This window comes from Desmodus rotundus, chromosome 4 (assembly GCF_022682495.2).
Source record: "Desmodus rotundus isolate HL8 chromosome 4, HLdesRot8A.1, whole genome shotgun sequence".
Classification (NCBI taxonomy): domain Eukaryota; kingdom Metazoa; phylum Chordata; class Mammalia; order Chiroptera; family Phyllostomidae; genus Desmodus; species Desmodus rotundus.
The window spans coordinates 114,283,700-114,306,537 of record NC_071390.1 but is presented as its reverse complement, the minus strand read 5'-3'; the positions used below and the strand labels follow the sequence as shown (position 1 = coordinate 114,306,537).

General features: G+C 42.7%; 1 protein-coding gene across 1 annotated transcript in view; it reads right to left on the bottom strand.

The window, feature by feature from the left end:
- Positions 1 to 9,129: 9,129 nt before the first annotated feature.
- Positions 9,130 to 22,838, bottom strand: part of CCDC3 (coiled-coil domain containing 3) — an 88,105-nt gene continuing 74,396 nt past the window's right edge. The window contains exon 3 of the mRNA XM_024578439.4: positions 9,130 to 11,153. Coding sequence (XP_024434207.3) covers positions 10,878 to 11,153 — 276 coding nt within the window. The 3' untranslated portion in view covers positions 9,130 to 10,877. The remainder of the gene's footprint in view (positions 11,154 to 22,838) is intronic.

The window sequence follows — 22,838 nt, the reverse complement described above, 5'->3', positions numbered from 1 at the left end:
CTTCTTTATCCATTCAGCTGTGAGTGGACACTTAGGTTGTTTCTATGTCTTGGCTGTTGTAAATAATAGTCAGTAAACATGGGCGTGCATTTATCTTTTTGAGATAGTGATTTCATTTCCTTTGGATAATACCCAGAAGTGGAATTGCTGGATCATATGGTATTTTGATTTTTAACATTTTGAGGAACCTGCATACTATTTTCCATTGTGACTGCACCAAACTACCTTCCCACCAACAGTGCATAATTTCCCATTTCTTCATATTCTTCTTGTCACTTATTATTCCTTCTTTTTGAGAATAGCTATTCTAACAGGTGTAAGGTTTTGATTTGCATTTCGTGACAATCAGTGATATTTAGTATCTTTTCATATACCTGTTGGCCATCTGTATGTTTTTTTTTGAAAAGTATCTATTCAGCTACTCTGCCCATTTTTTAATTATTTGGGTTTTGTTTGTTTTTTGTGTTTTGGCTATTGAGTTATATGAGTTCTTTATTATTTTGGATATTAACACCTAATCAGACATATGATTTGCAAATATTTTTTCCCATTCCATAGGTAGGCTTTTAATTTTGTTGATGGTGTCCATGACTGTACAGAAGCTTTTATTTGACTTAGTACCTCTTGTTTACTTTTGCTTTTAGTGTCAAATTAAAAAAAAAATTGCCAAGACCAATGTTAAGGAGCTCCCCTTATATTTTTTTTCTAGGAGTTTAATGATTTCAGATCTTTCATTCAAGTCTTTAACCCATTTTCAGTTAATTTTGTGTATGGTGTAAGATAGTGGTTAATTTTTTTTGTTTTTGCATATGGCTGTCCAGTTTTCCCACCATTTATTGAAAAGACTGTACTTTCTCCATTGTATATTGTTGGCTCCTTTCTTATAAATTTTTGACCTTAAATGTATGGGTTTATCTCTCAGCTGTTTATTCCATTGATCTGTGTGTCTGTTTTTATGTCAGTATACCATACTGTTTTGATTACTATAGCATTGTAATATAGTTTGAAATCAAGGAGCATGATGCCTCCAACTTTGTTCTTCTTGCTCAAAATTACTTTGGATATTTAGGATCTTTTGTAGTTCCATACAATTTGAGGATTGTTTGTTCTACTTCTGTGAAAAATACTATTGGAATTTTGATGGGGATTGCATTAAATCTGTAGATTGTTTGGGGTAGTATGGACATTAAATCAATATTAATTCTTCCAATCCATGAGCACAAATATCCTTCCATTTATCTGTTTGTTTTCATCAATGTCTTAAGTTTTTCAGCATATAGATCTTTCACCTCCTTGGTTAAACTTACTCCTAGGTATTTTATGTATATAGTGCATAATAGGATTATAATAGTGAATAATAATAGGATTCTCTTCTTAATTTCTATTTCTGATAGTTCATTATTTTTAATACAAACACAATTGATTTTTGTATATTGATTTTGTATCCTGCAACTTTACTGAATTTGTTTGTTCTAACATTTTGGGGGGGAAAGTCTTTTTAGTGTTTTCTATATATAATATTATGTCATCTCCAAATAGAGAAAGTTTTACATCTTTCTTACCAACTTGGATGCCTTTGGTTTCTTCTTATGGCCTCATTGCTATGGCCAGGACTGCCAGTACTCTGTTGAATAAGAGTGGTGAGAGTGGGTACCATTGTCTCTTTTCTCATCTTAAAGGAAAAGCTTTTGGTTTTTCATCATTGAGTATGATATTAGCTGTGGGCTTGTCACATATGGCCTTCATTATGTTGAGGTGTTTCCCTCTATATCCACTTTGTTTGGAGTTTTTATCATGAATGGATGCTGAATTTCATTAAATGCTTTTCTATATCTATTGAGATAATTATATGATTTTTTTCCCTTCATTTGTTAATGCAATGTATCATGTTGATTGATTTGAGGATGTCAAACCATCTTTGCATCTTCAGAATAAATTCCACTTGATCATGGTATATAATCCTTTTAATATATTGTTGAATTCAGTTTGTTTTTAATATAATATTTGGTTTTAATATAATCAGTTTTAATATTTTGTTGAGGATTTTGCATGTTTTTATCAAGAATATTGGCTTATAATTTCTTATAGTTTTCTGGTTTTATCAGAGTAATGCTGGCCTCATAAAATGAGTTTAAACTGTTCTTTCCTCTTTTGTTTTTTGAAAGAGTTTGAGAACGAATAGGATTAATTCTATTTTAAATATTTGGTAGACACTTACCAGTGAAGCCATCTGGTCCTGAACTTTTGTGTGTTGGGAGGTCTTTTGATTCAGTCTCCTTGTATAATTGGTGTGTTCAGATTCTCTATTTCTTCATGCATCAGTCTTTATAGTTTTTATATCTAGGAATTTATTTCTTCTAGGTTGTCCAATTTGACCACATATAATTGTTCATAGTAGTCTCTTACGATCCTTTGTATTTCTGTGATATCAGCTGTAATATCCCCTCTTTCATTTCTGATTCATTCCCCACCCCCCTCATCCAGCTAAAGATCTATTTTGTTCATCTTTTCAGAAAACTAGTTCTTAGTTTCATTGATCTTTTCTAGTATATTCTTAATCTCTATTTTCTTTATTTCAACTTTGATCTTTTTTTTTTCTTTCCTCATGCTAAATTTGGACTTTGTTCTTCTTTTTCTAGTTCCTTAAAATGTAAAGTTAGGTTTTTTGAGATATTTCTTGTTTCTTAATGTAGGTTATTTATTAGTATGAACTTCCCTCTTAGAACTGCTTTTGCTGAATCCCCTTAGTTTTGGTATGTTACATTTCTATTTTCATTTGTCTCGAGTTATTTTTTTGATTTTTCTTAATTTTGTTTGACCCATTGGTTGTTCAATAACACGTTTAATCTCTACATGGTTGTGAATTTTCCAATTTTCTTCTTGTAATGGATTTCTAGTTTTGTAACATTGTGGTCAGAAAGATGCTTGACATAATTTGTCTTCTTAAATTTACTAAGACTTGTTTTGTGGCCTAGCATGTGATGCCTCCTGGAGAATGTTCCCTTTGCCTTTGAGAAGAGTGTGTATTCTGCTGCTGTGGATGAAATGTTTGGTGAATGCATGTTAAGTATATCTGGTCTTGTGTTATTTAAGTCCAAAGTTTCCTTATTGATTTTCTCTCTGGAGATGTATTCATTGATGAAAGTGGGGTACTAAAGTCGGCTACTATTATTGTATTGCATTTCTCCCTTTAGGTCTGTTAATATTTGTTTTACAGAATTAGGCCCTCCTATGTAGGATACATATATGTTTACAAATGTCATATCCTATTGTTGGACTGACCCCTTTCTCATTATATAATGATATTCTTTGACTCTCACTACGGTTTTTGTCTTAAAGTGTATTGTGTCTGATAGGCATAATGGAACATCTTTGTCCCTCCACTGCTAATCTGTGTGTGTCCTTGAAGCTGAAGTGAGTTTCTTATAGGCAGAATATAAATGAATTTTGTTTTTTAATCCATTCAGCCACTCTATGTCTTTTTATTGGAGAATTTAGTCCATTTATAATTAAAGTCAATATTTATAGGTATGGACTGATTGACATTTTGTTCATTGTGTTTTGGCTGTTTTGTAATTCCTGTTTCTTTCTTCTTGCCTGGCTCTCTTCTTTTTTGGTTTAATGATTTTTTGTGGAGGTGTGCTTACATTTATTACTTTTTATCTTTTGTGTATCCACTATAGGATTTTGCTTTGTGATTACATTGAGGTTTACATAAAACTTCTTAGAGCTCTAACAATCTATTTTTCGGTGCTAACGAGTTAAGTTTGAACACACTCTGCAGCTCTACATTTTTCTCTCCTGCCCTGCATTTTATGTTTTTGATGTCACACTATAAATCTTTTTATCTTTTGTATCCATTACCAAATTATTGTAGTTAGTTATTTTCACTACTTTGGTCTTTTAACCTTCATACTACCTTTAAAAGTGATTAACCCACCACCATTACAACACTAAATTATTCTAATTTTATCTATATATTTACCTTCATCCTTGAGATTTCTACTTTGATATGTTTTCCTTGTATTTATTAGCAACCTTTTTTTTTTACAACTTAAAGAAGTCTCTTTAACATTTCTTGTAAGGCTGGTGTAGTGGTGCTGAAATATGTTTACTTTTGCTTAACTGGAAAATTCTTTCTTCTTTATTTCTGAAGCATAACTTACGTGGAACTGATTTTTGTATGTTGATTTCGTATCCTGCAACTTTGCTGAATTTACTTATTCTGGGGGGTTTTTTTTTGGGGGGGTGACATCTTTATGGTTTTCTATATTTAATATCATGTTGTCCTTCAGTTCTGAAGGACATCTTTGCTGGGTGGAGTATTCTTGATTGGTAGTTTTGTTCTTTCAGCACACTGAATACATCACCCCAGTCTCTTCAAAGTTTCTATTTTAAAAAAAATCTAACAATCTGCCTTGGCTGGTATGGCTCAGTGGCTTGAGTGCCAGCTCACAAACCAAAAGGTCGCTGGTTTGATTCCCAGTCAGGGCACATGACTGGGTTTCAGGCCAGGTCCCTGGTTGGGGGTGTGCAAGAGACAACTGATCGATGTCTCTCTCGCACATCATATTTCTCTCCCTTTCTGTCTCTCTAAAATTAAGTAGAATCTTTTTTAAAAATCTAACAATCACTGATAATCTTATGGGGGTTCCCTGCAGTAACAAGTTGGTTTTCTCTTGCTGCTTTTAAGATTTTCTTCTTGTCTTTAATTTTGACAATTTAATTATAATGTGTCTCACTATGGGTCTCTTTACATTCATTGTTTTTGGGAATCTATGCTCCCCAGGTTAGAGAAGATTTCAAACATTATTTCTTTGAATTAGCTTTCTCTCTCTTCCCCTTCTGAACTCCTTTAAACGTGTATTTTGGTAACTTTAATGGTGTCCCACACGTCCCTGAAGCTGTCTTCCATCTTTTGTCTTTCGCTTTGGTTGGATGGTTCTACTACCTTATTGAGTTCGCTGATTTTTTTCCCATGATTGATCTAGTCTGATGTTGAACCTCTGTATTGAATTTTTTACTCCAGTTATTGTATTCTTGAGCCCTGTGACCTGTTTGGTACTTTTTTATACTTTCTAGCTCTGTGTTGAAACCCTCACTTTGTTCATGCATGCTCTCCATCTTTATGTCCATTATTTTGAACTCCCTATTAGGTAACTCGTATCTGTTTCATTGAGATCCGTTTCTGCAGTTTCATCTTGTTCTTTGGTTAGGTCATATTTTTATTTCTTCATTTTTCTTGACTCTGTGCTGGTTTCTGTGCATTAAATAAAACAGCCACCTCTTCCAATCTGACAGATTGGGGTTGTGCAGAAGATAAGCATCATCATCTACCAGCCTGGCTTATGCTCCTGGTGTGTCTCTGACCTTTGTGACTAATGGCTCCCAATAGTTGAGTGTGCCAAGACCTGTCAGTGTCCCAAAGGGGAGGATCTCGGTCAGCAGCTACAGGCAGGCCTGTTGGAAGCTTAATCTTAAGGCACTAGCTGGGAAAGTAAGTATTAGGTTGGCCAAAGAGTTTTTTTGGTTTTTTTCTGTAAGATGGCTCCAGTAGTGCTTAGTTGTTTTTAACTTCACTCAGAACAATTATGTTAGATTGTATTGTGACAGCTGTCATGTCAGTGTGCATTTAACAAAATCTTATCAAAAACTGGTGGATTTTTGTGTAGCCATTTTATTTATTGTTTTGTTGTTGTTGTTGTTTTGGGGTTTTTTTGTTTTTGTTTTTGTTTTTTTTTTACTTTTAGAGGGAAGAGAAGTGGGGAGGGAGACAGAAAGAAACATAGATGTGTGAGAAAAACAATCAGTTGCTTCTCGCATGCCCCCCAGCCAGGGACCTGGCCCACAACCCAGACATGTGCCCTGACTGGGAATTGAACCAGTGACCTTTTGGTTTGTAGGCCAGTGCTCAATCCACTGAGCTACACCAGCCAGGGCTTGTGTAACCATTTTAATATTGAAGATTGAGGAGAATAAGCAACATTTTTGGCATATTATGCTTTATTATTTCAAGAAAGGTAAAAACACACACAAAAAGCTTTGCGTAGTGTGTGAAGGCGCTGTGACTGATCAGACGTGTCAGAAGTGGTTTGTGAAGTTTCGTGCTGGCGATTTCTCACTGGATGATGCTCTGTGGTCGGGTAGACCAGTTGAAGTTGATAGTGATCAAATCAAGACATTAATTGAGAACAATCAACATTATACCATATGGGAGATAGATGACATACTCAAAGTATCCCAATCAATACAGTCATTGGTGAAAATGAAAAATGTATCTTTTATTTTATGGGAAAAAGCTAAACTAGACTTTTTGGCCAACCCAATAAATAGGGATCTCTAGGGAAGGTGGGAATTTTTGCCTGCTCCCCTCTGTACTGGGCCTTGGTATGAAGGTGCAAATGGTGTTCCTGAGCCTGCTAAGAACTGTTTCTTCATTTGCTGAAGTCCTGTGGGACTCGTGAATGCAAGCCCCATTAACTACCAGAGTCAGGCAGTTCAGAGGCCTGTCCTTCAGGTGACAGCCACCAAAGCTGGGCAACAGGCCTGTGCGTAGGCTCCTCTCAGGGAGAAACTGGTGAGACTCGAGTGGGTTGGAGGGGAAGGGCAGAGGAGGTTTGTGCCGGTTTCCCAGACCTTTGGGAAGGATGCGGTCAGACTCCAGGTGCCTGCTGAATGAGAAGCCTGCAGCTGAACTATACAAATAGACCTCTTCAGGGAAAGACTGGGAGATGAGCATTTCAATCTGACCCCTGTACACTGAGCCCTGGGGGCGGGGGGGGGGGGGAATAGCTGGAAAGAACTTCTTTGTTTGGTGTGGTTTTGTGGGACTCCTGAATGGAAGCCCCACTGGCTACCAGAGCCATGTGATCTGGAGACCTGTCTGAGTCACAGATGAGTGTACAAGTCCCTTCCAGGGAAATACTGGTGGCTTGGAGCAGTCTAGAGGGAGAGGGCAGCAAAGGTCCCGGGAAGACTTCAGCAAGTCCTAGAGGTGTGCTAAGTTAGAAGCCTGGGCTGGCCCTCGGGCAGCAGCTGTCAAAGTGTGTGAATACAGGAAAAGACAGAAATGGGTGTGTTTTGTCTGCTCTTGCACACTGATCCTGGGGTGACAGCTGCAGTGACTGCTCGTGCCCATTAACAACTGCCTCTGGGTAGTTTGCTCTAGTCTTGTGGTCTCATGGATGCAAACCTCATTGGCTTCCAGGGTTAGGTGTTTTGGGGCCCATACTTTGGGTGAAAGTTTAAAAAGTTGGGTGCTAGGTGTGTGGTACTTATGGCCAGAGTGTATCTCAGTCTTTCCTTCTCATTTCGATGCGGGTATTTTCTTGTGCCCCCAACAGATGAGAGGCACTCAGCTAGTTTCTGAATTTCTGTCAGAGAAAATTGCTCCCTGTGCAGCTGTCCATTCAGGTGTGTCTGTGGAAGGGGTGGAATTCAGGAGCCTTCTATGTCACCATCTGTGAAGACCACCTCAATACTTTCCAAATTATGTTTTTTGGTCCATGGATGAGCAGATCTGGGCTTGGCTGGAGGGTAATGGCCGGAGTCCCCAATGAGGAAAAGACTTATGTTAGGAGAGGGGAACACTGATGGAGCCCGGTTTGGAGAGAAGCAATATGAACTCAAGGTACCAGAGAGAGGGACTGACCCTGGATGTGGGCAGTAGCGAGAGCCTTCCTCTGAGGTGGGAGAAAGGAGAGAAGTGTGAGTGACATGCTGAGGAAACACATTTCTGATGGACTATATTTTCTCAATAAATTTGGAGGAAAAATGATCTACTGATTGTGAAAGAAAAGGAGGTGGCTCAGAAATAAAGAAAATGAGAAGCAATTGGAAAAGAGGCTGAAGTTTAAGGTAAAGATTAATAAGAAAATTATAGAGTCCCACCAAATATTTTTATTTGATATGTGTTGGACCTTCCTGGTGAGCATTTATGATCAAAGTTATTGTCAGTACATCTATCGAGTGCTCGTGGAGCGTCAGGCACCCTGCTACGAATACTGAATAATTTCAATATTCTTACGTCTTTGAGGTGGGTGTGATTAGTATCCCCATTTCACAGATGAGCAAGTATAAGGAGAGAAATGAAGCTGGTGTTGAACCTTGACTGGCCACCTGCACTAGTTGTGTGCACTGGACGATTTACCTAATCTCTGAAGCCCCAGATTCCTCTTGGAGGATGGGGATCAGCGCCACTATTTTATAGAATTGTTAGGAACCCTAAATGAGATATGCATGAAAGAGCCTCATACAAGCTGGGCGCTCGATTGTTTTTAAAGCAGCTGGGAATGTGGACTGACGCCAGGCCACGGTTGGTTCAGTCTTCGTGATCTGAGTTTGTGTCTCTCCCCACCCCCACCAAAGGAAGGCGGGGCCCTGCACGCAGGAGCAGGATCCCTGTCAACTTCAGTTTCCAGGCAGGTGCCAGAGCTCGACACAGCCTAGTGCTGCAAAATGAACACAGGAGCTACAGCACTGGAGACCTCGGCCTGAACTGAAGCCACCAAAGGTGTTCACATTCACACACCATGTGAGGCCCAAGAAACCTCTTCCCCACACTAGGTGTGGCCCACATGCTACCAGCTTGTGACTCTTGGGGACTCTATTGAAAGATTCTAGACTATATCTGCCTCTCGTTTATTATATGACTTTGGCCTCCTCGAACCACAAAGTGGACTAAACCATGGCCTGCGACTCAGAGCTAGTGCTAGGAGAGGTTGGCTGACATATGTCACGTTCTGGTGAGTGTTTATAGCTGGAATATTCTTGTATGAAAAAGTTCCTACTGGTGCAATAAACAAGTGGCAAGGACTGTGGTTAAGATGGCAACACAGCAGATAACAGGGACCCGGGGAGGGAGTTCCCTTTGGCAACTGATCCGAGGGTGCGTTGGATGACATTGATTGATGAAGCTGCTGACCTTCGTGCGGAGCATGCCAGGATAGCACTGCTCTGCAGGTGTGTTGAGAGATGGAGAGAGGCAGGGTTAGGTCGTGTCCCCACAAGGAAGGCAGAGGAGCCTGAGCTCAGTGTCCTGAATGCCCAGGAGTTACTCACACACACCACTCCAGAGGATCCAAAATGCCTTTTCAGGTCTCATATTGAAATCTCCCTGACACAAAAGAAACACATCTCTTTGCTGTTGTGGCTGAAATATTGCTCATATTTATTGAAAAGAGAGACATAGTGCAGCTGTAGAGACCCAGCTCCCACATTCTTCCAACACTGACTGTAAATCACCCTTGGGCTTGTCGTTCCCTTCACCAAAAGCACAACCACTCTAAGGGAATGTCCCAGGAAGAGTAACGTGGACGACGCCCCTTCCACTGTACCCCACTGAAGCATAAGCTAATAAAGTGCAGGCAGAAGCTTGGGAAGGAATTGCCCTTGAGCCAAAAGTTCCAATGCCACTCAGTCCACGACAGAGTTCGCCCCTGAGGCAGGAGCCTGCCACCGAGACTCAAGTGACAGAAGATCCAACCCTCAGACCGGCTGCCAGTGGAATGGAAATCTGACAGTAACTGCCACTTCTAATGGAGAAGACAGAACAATTGGGCCCCATCGTGTCTTGGGTGGTCTGTGGGTAGCAGACCCCCCAGTGAAGGGCCAGAAGCTTCTATCTGGACAAGCAGGGAAGGGAAAGGTCGTTATCTTCTACCATTATTAGAAGATAACCGACAGGACACTCCACTGACTTCTTACTAACACAACTGGGGCCTGATCACATGTGCCGAAGTCAAGAGTGTCGGGTATAGTGAACATGCTGCTCTTGTCTTGCAGGGCTGTCTGTAAAGGTTTCTTTCCCAAGGGGAATGAAGTGTTTTGATTGGGTACAGGTGCAGTCCCGATGGGCAGACTGGTGACGGGCGGACTGATGTACAAACGTTCCTCCAGGGCAAGGTCTGTCCTGGTGGGCAGGAAGCGTCTGCATAAAGAAGCAGATGGGAACACCTGGAACAAGGCCTGCCCGGGGAACAAGGTAAGGTCACCTGATCCCAATAGGTAAGGAGGTGTTTTTACAGAAGTCCAGAGTATCGGGGCAACTCACCCTGAATTTGGAAAAGTGGGAAGAAATTACTGAGCAAACAATAAATGAAAATTTAGAAAGGGCTGAGATACTGCTCAGGGTTTTCCCTTAGGAACATGGAGTGATGAAACATGGCAGGCCCATGAGGCCATATCCCTCTTGATTTAAGTGACCCCAAGCTGTCACCTTCAGCTCCAGGCAGCTGGTATTGGAAATCAGGTATAATGTATCTTTTTAGTGGCCTGCTGCCCAACTCAGTTCCCTTACCTGTGCCGAGCTCATTAAGTCTTCACAGGTCTCAGCTGTGAGAAAATGCTGGACGGAGTAGGGACACCCTGCACGTGCTACGTATAGGCACCCTTGGGAGCTTTGCAAGGCCACTGTCCTCCTTCCAAAGGTCTGGAAAATGAGACACCGGGCCGTTCCATGACTGGATTCAGGTCACTCCTCAAAACTAGTTGTTCTGGAGCTCAGAGTTGAGGCCACACTGCCGCCTCTTCTGAAACAAAGGCCAACTTCCTTGCAGCGTCATATATCTAGAGTCTAAAGTGTCCTCTCCCCAGTATTTGCACTTTGCAGGCTGCTCCCAGAAGCGGAGGACAGGCCCCAGGCACGCACACAGCTTGCTTGGTCCTGCTGCCTCTGGACTTCAAGCACCGAGTGTGGGGCCAGGCCAGGTAGGGGCAGCAGGACTTGCCCTTTAACCAACTAGACACTACCCAATGCAGACTAAAAAGTATCTTCTACAAGGTCTGAAATACGTGCATGCCCAACACCACCATCATTTTCCATGCCCTGGCAAGAAGGCACCCCAGCAGTGCTGGCTGCGGCACCGTGGGGTCCCCCACTATCCCCGCAGGTAGGTGCGGCGTGCGGGCTCCCGCCCCAGGGCATTGATGTGTGGGATGCCTCCCGCCGTGGCCGCCAGCTTCTCACTGAGCTTCTGGTTGACCAGTTCCAGGTGGCGGCTGTTCTTCCGCGCCTGCCGCAGCGACCTCTTGACCTTCTTCACCCGGTCCCGGAGCTGCCTGTTCCGCTTCTCCAGGGTGGCCACCTTCTGCTGCAGTTTCTTGACATGGTCCTCCTCCTCAAACAGGGCCTTCTGCACGGACGAACACATGAGCTGGGGACACAAATGCCGTGCAGGGAGAGGCAGGTGAGTTTCAGGAAGTCGGCCCCGGTCGGCATCCCAAACCCTAGTGCCACCCACAGCCCGGACTCCGGGACAAAGGCACCACCCCTCATGGCCCCTTTCTCACACGGGCTCCTGCCCGGACCTCGGACCGAGCCTTGGTTTTGCTTTCCATGTTTGGGGTCCTTGGATAACCTTGTTTTAAAAAAATATTCTAAATATTTGTCACTCCTATCAAAAAGGAAAGAGCTTCAGCAAATCAAGAAGTAAAAGACCAAAACCTGAGACAGAAAAATGCACAAAGAATGTGGATAGTTCACAGGAAAGGTATTATAAACCTCTCAAACGAAGGAACAGCATCCCAGCTCCTAGTAAGATAAATGCCAATCACAGCCTCAGTAAATTGCTGTTTCCCACAGACCGAGCCCGGGTGTGGGGACAGACACTCTCAGACACCAGAGGGTTAGTATGAGCCGCTGTAAAAAGCAGTCCGGCTACATCTATCGAACAAAAGCGTCACAGACCCTTTGATCTATGATTCTGGGCTTTTTCTCATAGGAACACTCCCGTGTGCACGAACTGCCACATGCAGAATGTAGGGCAGTACTGCTTGTTGTAGGTGTAAGAAGATTGAGAAGTGACATTGGCATCCTGGTGGCCTAACGTCCCCTTGATTTTCTTGTCGTCCACCCTCCAAAAACAAAAATTTGGCATCCATCCATGAGCAAAAGTGTGTTTGTGGGAGCTGTGGGAGTCAGTGACCATACACCCAGGGACCCAGGAAGAGTCTTGCCCCCCACGCATCAGCCAGACCGCGGTCCCAGTGTGCGGCCTGCAGCAGTCCCAGTACTGGCTCCAGCCCCTCTTAGGCAAAGGGCCTCAAAGTAGATATACAAATAGCCAACAGGTATATTGCCAATCACCAAGGAAACGCACATCAAAACCACAGTGAGTTGCACCTTACCCATTAGAATGGCTGTCATCACAAAGATAAGAGGTAGGGTTAGGGTATGGGATGGTGACATAGGCAGATCCCGAACGCACCGCCTTCCGTGGACTCACCGAATCTGCAGCTGCATGTCACACAGAACAGTTTCCCATGAAGGAAACCCAGTCACCACGTGAGTGACTCCCACACACTGGGCAAATGAGAAAAAAAACCCTATGGAAACGGGAAGGAAAGCTGAGACACAAGCTTGTCATAAAGCCCTGGTGTGACCCACAGGCAGGCGGGGACTCCCAGCTCCCAGCTTCTGCCTGAGGAGCAAAGGGTTTGACCACGTGCTGGCCACTCCACCTTTTAAGACCTACACCTGAGACATGGATCCCCACAGAAAGCCAGTGGAGCTGTGTCCACAAGGCTACAGCAAACTGAGAAACGGTTCCTCCAGGACTCACCCATGGGGTCCTCCAGCCCAGGGCCCAGCACAGAGGCAGCAGACTGAAAAGCACCCAGTCTTTCTGTGACGAGGCCTATTTGCTTGTAAATCTTCAGCCTGAGAGACTAATTAAGTGCACGTCTAGAGGCCTACTGCCCTATTCTGCAAACCCTGTAGACTCAGCCTCTGCCTCGCTCCAGGTACCACCCAGAAAGGAGCTTGAGCACACACCTGGTGCCCCAGTGGTTGTGACTGTGCCCAGGTGACACCCTCTGATCACTTGGTTCTGGGGCCAGCAGGGCTCACTGCTGTAGATCCCATAGGACTATAAAAAATAGAGAAACAGTCTTAACCAGCTAAGGCACAGTGGGGGCGATGCTGCAGCCAGAAATTGAAATTGCCTGTGATCTGGCACAGGGAGAACCCCAGGGCCTTCGAGCATATCCAGAAGCACACATATTAAGAAGTCACGGGTGACCCAGCTTCTTTTCCAGGATGCCCTCCTGAATTGGTATGCCAGCAAAATGGAAAATTACTATGGAGAGAATAACAGACCTTTCAATATTTTATTTTTTTAAATTGATTTTAGAGAAGGAAACATTGATTTGTTGTTCCAGTTATTGATGCACTCATTGGTTGCTTCTTGTAGTGCCCTGACCAGGGATCGAACCAGCAACCTTGGTGTATCGGGACGACACTCTAACCCACTGCACTACCCGGCCAGGGCCAGATGTTGTTTGTTGTTAGTAATGCTGACGGACATCTTCCTTTTTCCACTCTTCATCCCAGTATCAAAGTGGTGTTTCTCCCTTCACGCACAGCTTCTCTTTGATCCAAACAAGGGAGCAAGGAGTTGCAGCAGTGTTTAAGCCCGGCTACTGAGGAGGACCTTTGCCCAGGCCAGTGCTGCAACAGGAAGACACAGTTGCAGTTCTGGAAGGATCACAACCTCTGTAACTGATTGAAGACCCCCGCTTGGGCTCGAGGTGATGTGACCAAAGAGTGTATGAATGGCATCTGAGGTTCCTCCACAACCTCAAAGGATTTGCCAAGGAGGAGGAGGCTGTAAAAGTCAACAAGGCTATGAGTGAGGATGACATCAAGGAGCCCGAGGGCTGGTTCCTGAGGAATTAACTAATGAGAAAGTGTTGGAATAGGAACACATAACTGAAGGAAAGGCAAGAGGAAAGGAAACTGCAAGAGAAGAAAAGGAACCACTTCCAAGAAAACTCACAGTGAACAGCTTAGCAGAAGCTTTTGTAGACCTCAAAGAAGCGCCTTAAAAAGTTTGAAAACACACCCCCCCCAACACCAAAAGGTTTTCATTAACGGAGAGGACTGCCCATGTTGCATTATGCATGATGAAAATCCACAGTGAAAAAAAGAAACCAAGCAAACCACCATGGACCTATTTCTGAAAAGAGTGACTGATCCTCCAGTAGAGCCGCGGGCAGGTCCTTCAGCAGCTGTTCCAGAAGGAGGCCCTGCTGTCAAAGGAGATGACAGCTTGCAGGATGTTACTGCACCCAGCGCCCTCCCAGGGGGACAAGACATGAGTGTGGGAGCCAGTGAGTGACACTGAAGCCCCTGGCCCCATGCAGGCCATGGCTAACGTGCATTTGTGTCTTAGGTCTTGACAAAAATGTTTTCATAGGAAGAAGCTTATAGAATAAAGATACAAAGAAAATATTGTGTAGAGCTGTACAGTGTCTTTGTTTTAAGCTAAGTGTTAATACATGAGTCAAGTAAAAAAATTAAAGTTTATAAAGTAGAAAAGTTACCATCCTGCAAGCCCCAGCCGTGGTCAGTGTGCTATGCAGGCGTGCCATTTTTTCTTTTATACTGTATTTTACTGTACCTCTCTGTGTGTAGATGTGTGCAGACACACAAATATTTAGAACTGTGCTACAGTTGTCTACGGTATTCAATGCATGAACATGCTGCACGGGCTTGGAGCTGCAGAAGCAACAGACCCAGGTGTGTGGTGTAGGCTGCACCACCTAGGCCTGTGTCGGTGCCCTCTATGATGTGTGCACAGTGACAAAATCGCCTAGTGACACGTCTCGAAGGACGCATCCCTGTCCTCAAGTGATGCCCGACAGTAGTAAGGTGGTAACTTAACCACACGTAAAGCCATCCTGAAGGTTAAAAGATAAAAGCAGTAAAAATGGCTATATCTACAATAGCGTGTTAATGGATACCAGGCTACACAGATGTAAACTGTGATTTAAAAAACACAATACATACAACAGAGAAGTTACAAAACAGCCAGAAAACAATTAACAAGATGGCAATATGTACATACCTATCAGTAACTACTTGGAGTGTAAATGAAGTTAATTCTCCAAAGGACACTAAATGACTGAGTGGATTTAAAAAAAAAAAAAAGAGACCCGACTATATGCTGGCTACGGGCAAATGCGGATGAACTTTAAGGACACACAGACTGAACATGAGGGAATGGGAAGACATTCCATGCAAATAGAAACCAAAATAAAGCTGACATAGGTATACTTACAGCAGACAAAATAGACTTTCCAACAAAAACAAAGAAGAGCGTTAAATAATGTAAAGAGATCGATCCAACAATAGGATATAACCTTTGTAAATACATGCATGCAACAAGGCAACACATAGAGACACAGGAGTGGGCAATAGTAGGTTTAAAGTTGTAATACTAATAAATAATACAAGATAAACTCTGTGCTTCATGAGGTCATCACTGCAAACCTGCTTTTGCCCACCCCTGTATAGCGCAGGGACAGATAGAAATATAAGGATAGTAGGGGAGTTTAATACCCTGCATTGGTCAATGTATAAGTCATCCAGACAAAAGATCTATAAGTAAACATTGGTCTTGACATTAGACTAGATGGACTTAAATGATATATCTTAAATATTCCCTTCCAAAGCCAGAGCACACACATTCTTCCTAAGTACACATGGAACATTCTCCAAAACAGGTCATATGGTGGGCCACAAAACAAGTCTTAATAAATTTAAGCAGATTGGACTCGTATCAAGCATCTTTCCCACCCACGATGATATGGAACTATTAGAAATTAACTAGAAGAAGAAAACTGGAAAATTCACAAATAGGAGATGATTAAACAACATGCTAATGATTAACCAATGGGTCAAAGAATAAATCCGAAGAGAAACTAAAATATACCTTGAGACCACTGCAAAAGAGGGAGCACAGTAAACCTACACTTACGGAATGCAGCAAAGGCAGCTCTGAGAGGAGTTCCTAGTGAAACATACCTACATCAAGAACAAGAAATATCTCATATAAATACCCTAACTTCACATGTCAAGAAACTAGAAGTAGAAGGACAAACTAAGCCCAAAGTTAGTAGAAGAAAGGAAAAATAAAGATCAGAAAAGAAATAAATGAAATGGACTTAAACAATAGAAAAGATCAGTAAAACTAAGAGCTGGCTTTTTGAAAAGAAAAACCTTTACCTAGAGTTAACAAAAGCAAAGGAGAGAAGACTCAAAAAAATAAAATCAGAAATGAAGAGGAGATGTTATAATTCACACCACAGAGATACAACGGATCCTAGAATATTACTATGAACAATTACATGCAAACAAATGGGACAACCTAGAAGAAATGGGCAGATTCCTAAATATACAACATACAAAGACTGAATCATGAAGAAGTAAAAATCTAAATAGACCAATTACTAGTAAGGAGATTAAAACAGAAATCAAAAACTTCCCAAGCAATAAAAGTCTATCACCAGACAGCTTCACTGGTGGATTCTACAAAACATTTAAAGAAGAAGTAATACCAGTCCTCCTTAAACTCTTCCAAAAAAAAAAAGAAGAAGAGGAGGAGGGAACACTTCCAGGCTCATTTACAAGGGGGGACCCAAAAATCCTGGAATTTATTTATAAAGAATTGTGTATTCATTCTTAGATGTTCCAACTTCAGTCACCTGCAAAGTACTCTCCATTTGATGCAATACACCTATCAAGACACTTTTCCACTGTTCAAAACAGTTTTGAACCCTTCTGTTTTGGTGCTTTGAAGTCCTTCTGCTGTTTTTTGTTTCACCTCTTCCACCTCTTCACCTCTTTCACCTCTTCAACAAAATATTTCCCTTTGAGGACTTTTTTCATCTAGGGAAACAAAAAAATTTTACTCAGGGTGAGGTCGGGTGAATAGGGAAGGTGGGGCATAGGGGTCATGCCTTTTTGGTCAAAAACTGCTGAACACTCAGCATGGTGTAGACAGGTGCACTCATAAATCACCCACCATGAAATGGGCAAACACGTTGAAAGGGTCTTCAAATAAATTCATTGAAGCCAAATTCAGCCTCTCACAACAACGCCAGCTGGTACAGTGATACAGATGGGTTCCAAAACACTCAACTAGCAGGGGAAGCCTGTACCACAAAAGGCCCATTCTCCAGAAGATAATTATGGGTTTTGGGGGGGGGGCCTGCCTCATACAAAACCAGCATTACCCTGATACTAGACAAAAATGACACAAGAAAAGAAAATTACAGGCTAATATCCCTGATGAACATAGATGTAAAAATCCTCTACAAAATGTTAGCAAACTGAATTCAGCAATTCATGAAAAGGCTCATACACCCTGATCAAGTAGGGTTTATTCCAGGGATACAGCAATGTTTCAATCTCTGCAATTCAATCAATGTGATACATACAACACATAAGCAAAATGATCACCTGAATAGTTGTAGAATAAGCATTTGACAAAACTGAACATCCATTTATGATAAAAATTGTCAACCAAATGAGTAGAGGGAATGAATATACCTCAACATATTAATAGTAAGGGCCATATATAACGAGACCAGAGCTAACATCATACTCACTGGTGAGAAGCTGAAAGCTTTTCCTCTAATCAGGAACAAGGCAAGGATGCCCTCTCTTGCCACTTTTATTCAACATAGCACTGGAGTCCTAGCCAGAGAGCAATTAGGAAAGAAAAAGAAATATAAAAGGCATTCAAATTCAAAAGGAAGAAATAAGACTGTGACTATTTACAGATGACATGATAGTAGATAGAGAAAACCCTAAAGATTCCATCAAAAACTGTTAAAATTAATAAATTCAGTAAAGTTGCAGAATACAAACCAAGGAGGTTAAAGATCTCGACACTAAAAACTATAACACATTGATTAAAGCAATTGAAGACAAATAAGTGGAAGGCTACTTCATGCTCACGGATGGGAGAAATTGTTTAAATAGCCACACTACTCAAAGTGATCTACAGATTCAAAGCAATTCCTATCAAAATTCCAATGGTATTTTTTCACAAAGCTAGAACGAGCAATCCTAAAATTTGTACAGAACCACAAAAAACCCTAAATATCCAAAGTAATCTTGAACAAGAACAAAGTTGGAGGCCTCACACGCCCAAATTTCAAAATATATTATAAAGCTACAGAAATCAAAACAGTATGGTATTGGCATAAACACAGACACATAGATCAATGGAACAGAATAGAGAGGCCAGAAATAAACCCACACATTTAAGGTCAAATAATTTATGACAAAGGAGCCAAGAATATACAATAGGGAAGGACAGTCTCTTCAAAAAAAAAAAAAAAGGTGGGAAAACTGGACCACTATCTGACACTATGCACAAGACTCAACTCAAGGTGGATTAAAGACTTGAATGTACAACATGAAGCCACATCCTAAAATAAAACATAGGCAGTAAGTTCCTTGACATCAGCCTTGGTGATAATTGTTTGAATTTGGCAAAGTGAGAAAAGAAACCAGCATTTGGACTACACCAAGCTAAAACCGTGCAGCAAAAGAAACCATCAACAAAGGAACAAAATGGTGTATGGAATGGGAAAGTATTTTTGTAAACCACATATCTGATAAGCTTAATATTTAAAACCTATAAAGAGCTCCTACAACTCAATAGCAAAAACAAAACAAATAATCCAATTAAAAATGGGCATAGGACCTGAATAGACATCTCTATAAAGATATACTAAAATCAACAAGTACATAAAAAGATGCTCAACATCACTAGCCATTAGAGAAATGCAAATTAAACCACAATGAGATATCACCTCACACCCTTTAGAATGGCTATTATCAAAAAGACACGAGATAAATTTTGGTAAAGATGTGTAGGAAAGGACACCTTTGTGCACTATTGGTGGGAATATAAATTTGTCCAGCCACGATGCAAAACAGTATGGAAGTTTCTCAAAATATTAGAAATAGAAATACCATATGATCCAGTGATCTCACTTCTGGGTACTTATCCAAAAAGAAATGAAAACAGACCCTGGCTGGTGTGGCTCAGTGGATTGAGCCACACCAGCCAGGGGTCATTGGTTCAATTCCCAGTCAGGGCACATGCCTGGGTTGTGGGCCAGGTCCCCAGTAGGGGGTACACGAGAGGCAACGACATTTTGATGTTTCGCTTCCTCTCTTTCTCCTTCCCTTTCTCTAATAAATAAAATCTTTAAGAAAAGGAAATGAAAACAGGACCGCAAAGACATCTGCATTCTCAAGTTCATTGCATTGGTCACAATTGCCAAGATGTGTAAACAACCTGCCTGTCAACAGATGAATGGATAACGGTGTGTGTATGTATTTGTGTGTGTGTACATACATGTAAGGTAGTATTATTCAGCCATGGGAAAGAGGCGAATCCTGTAGTTGGAGTTTGCAACAACATAAGTGGACCTTTAGGGCATTATGTTAAGTGAAATAAGTCAGGCAGAGAAGGACAAGTACCGTATTATATCATTTATATGTAGAATCTTTAAAAAGCCAAACTCATAGGAATTAGAATAATGGTTAACAGAGGTTGGGGAAGTGGGGAGATGTTGGTTGAAGTTGCAAACTTTGAGTATCAGATGAAAAGTTCTGGGGATCTAATAACATGCAGGGTGTCCAACCCGCGGGCCGCATGCGGCTCAGGGTGGCTGTGAACATGGCCCAACACAAAATCGTAAATTTACTTAAATGTTATGATTTCTTTTGTGGTGACATGTCACAATGTATTTAACGTGTGGCCCAAGACAACTCTTCTTCTTCCGGTGTGGCCCAGAGACGCCAAAAAGTTGGACACCCCTGCTACAGCATGGTGATTATAGTTAACAACACTGTATTATATACTTGAGTATTTTTAAGACAGTAAGTCGTCAATGTTCTCGCCACAAAAGGGAAATGGCAACTATGTGGCAGGAGGGAGGTGTTAGCTAATGCTCAGTGGTCATCATTGTGTAATATGTACAAATCAACACATTGTACACCTTGAACTTAAACACAGTTATATGTCAATTATAGCTCAGTTAAGCTGGGGGGAAAATGAAAACAACCTAAAAATGCTCATCAAGAGAGGTCTGGTTCAACAAATCACAGTAAATCCATACAATAAAACACCTGCCATCTTTAAAAGAGCGAGGCAGTTTGCTGTGAATGGCACTGCAGCAATACCTCGGTTAGGTTGTTAATATGAAATCAAGGCACAGAACAGTGTGGACTGTGAGACACGAGAATGTAACATGTGGATTCCATATGCATAAACTATCTTTGGAAAAATATATTACAAAACTGGGAAGGATGGCGGTGTCCAGAGGGCAGAGAAGACAGGGGTGAGCAGATTTATTTTTACTGTGTACCCTTTCATAATTTCTGAATTACGTACTATATGTTTATTTTTTAAAAATATTCTCATCTCCCAACTCCCTTCTCCTACCCATCCTACATGCTACCATCAAGAATACGGTTTCTAAAGTAAGGCTTGAGCTGCCAGTCACCTCTGCTTAGAGCTATCCATCGGCCCCCAACATGTACCCTGCAATGCAGTGCAGTGGTGACAAGTCTCCTGCACTGGTTTCCCGTCCTTAAGCTCCCAATAGTGGGGTCTCTGCTGCACCTGCCAGACCCCCCCCACCAGGGACTGAAGGAGTTGTTCCCCCAGATTCTTGCACTGTTGACAGCCCTCAGCTGAGTCTCTCTCCAAAACCTGCCCCTGACTCAAGAGAGCTGCCTCACTCCTGTCACTCCTCCTTGCCAGGGTGCCCACATCCACTGACTGGTTGGTTCACACAAGGATATGAACACCAGGGCACTCCCAGCCTCCGAGCACACCTGGGGTAGGTATGGCCTTCCTGAGACTGCATTTCGTGAGACCGCATCGCAGTCCAGCTTCTCCCTCTGTGCAGTCCCGCTCTTCCCTCTCCTTCATTCTCGCCCTTGGGTGCTGACCCCAGGAGCCCTCAATAAAAAGACAAAAACCTCCTATGTCCCACTCAGCTCAGTCTGTGTCCTAGAGAACCCAGCCGGCACTCACGGTCCTCACCTGTGCAATGGGAGAATCGTGGCACCCTCTTAGAGGGGTGTGTTGAGGATTTAATGAGTTTAAGTGGTGATGCTCGGAACCGTACCCTGTGTTGTTTGAATGTGTCTCTCCAAAATTCCTACACTGAAATCCTAATGTCGAACGTGATGGCATTTGGAGGTGGGCCTTCAAGAGTTGTTAGGTCTTGAGGGCAGAACCCTCACAAGTGAGATTGATGTCCCTGTGAAAGAGAGCCCACAGCGCTCCCTTGCTCCTCTGCCACACAAAGGTAAGAATTCTGAGACCCTGAAGAAGGCCCTTATCCACCATGCTGGCACCCGGACCTTGGACTTCGAGCCTCTAGCTCTGTGAAAAAATACATTCTGTTCATAAGCCACTCAACCTGTGGAATTGTTGAATGGACTAAGACACAGTAAATGATTGTCAGGTGTTAGTTATTAATTAGTATGGAATCTTCTACAACCCTTAACCTTTGTGATCAGACCTGGCCTGCACCTCCAGTCTTATTTTCCATCCTTTGTTCCCCACTTTATGCGCAAGGCAACCTGTCTCCTGGCTGTCCCCCAGCACATCCTGTTCTTCCCCAGCCTGGGCCTCCGCCACACCCCTCCTCCCTCCTGGAGGACTGTCTCCCTCACCTCCGTCTGACAATGCCACCACTGTGCTGCGGGTACCCTCCGTGCCACTTCCCACAGGGCCTTCAGCTGTACATCGCGATTCCTGCTCCCGTGTCTCCTTAGTGCCCCCGTAGCTGTCCGTGCAGCGCGTCCCAAGCCCACCCAGCACTGGCGTGCACTCACTGCCCTGTCAGCTTGCAGACTCCTGAGGGCCGGCTCCACCTTGCTCTTTGTAGCCTCGTTGCCCTGGTCGCTTTAGGCATACAAGACAAAATCTGAATCAAGTTAAGTGTTCCAAAAATACCTGTCATTTAATAAAGAGCTTTGGCCTCCTGGGGCCGCCACTGTTCTGGGGGAGACCACGTGCGCAACACTGCCCTCTTCTGGCCAAAGAGTCCCCTCAAAAAGAAGAGGTGGGTGGGGAGACCCTGGAGAACTCATTAAGTTGACCCCTGAACAGCACAGTAGTTAGGACCACCAACTCCCCTGCAGCTGAAAATCTGCATATAACTTTTGACTCCCCCCAAACTTAGTTGTGTCTTGGTATCCCAAGTCCCTAGATAAAACGGCAGGGAACAATGCGCACAGTGGGCCCTCCACACCTGTGGTTTCCCAAACACAGACCCAAATAGCACAGGTGTTTATTAACTTAAAATCTGCATATAAATGGACCGGTGCAGTTCAAACCCATGCTGTTCAAGGCTCAGCTGTGTTTATCTATGTAACTGAGGGTTTAACATGGCCAAGTACCAGGCCAAGCACTTTATATCCACTCTCTCATTAAGTCACAGTCTTTTTAAGAGTTACAGAAGATTCTTCTATCGAAAACAGGATGAAAGTACAAGTAAGGTCCAGTTAAACAAGAGGACCGGGTTTTCTCATGGCTGTTAGTTCAAAGTTTGAACAGACAGAACCCAGTATGCTGGAACATACACCAAAGAGAGGTTTAAGTCATGGTTTATAGTGTCCTCTGAAGGCTGCATTTTTAAATAATATACAAGCAAAGAGTGAGATGCGACAAGAGCTGTACACTTGGTGGGACATTAGCGGTCACTTCTGAGACTTCAACACTTTTCATAGCATCCCTTAGATTCCAAGGGGCCAGCTATTCCCTAGTCTGGTGAAGCGAGAGGAAGACCACCTTAATGATGGCCTTGAGAAACCCGGGGAGGAAGAAATTGATGCCTGTAAGTGTGCGGGGTGGGGGGGGGGGGGGGCGGGGGAATGCTGGGTGGCCGCGGGGCTGTAGTTATTAATGCGGGATGGGTAGGAGGACGATAAGTCTTGGTGAGGTTGTCATTCTTGACCCCCACAGCCTCTCTGTGATGTGGGTAATGTTTGAATAGCAGCAGAAAGACACAGAAGG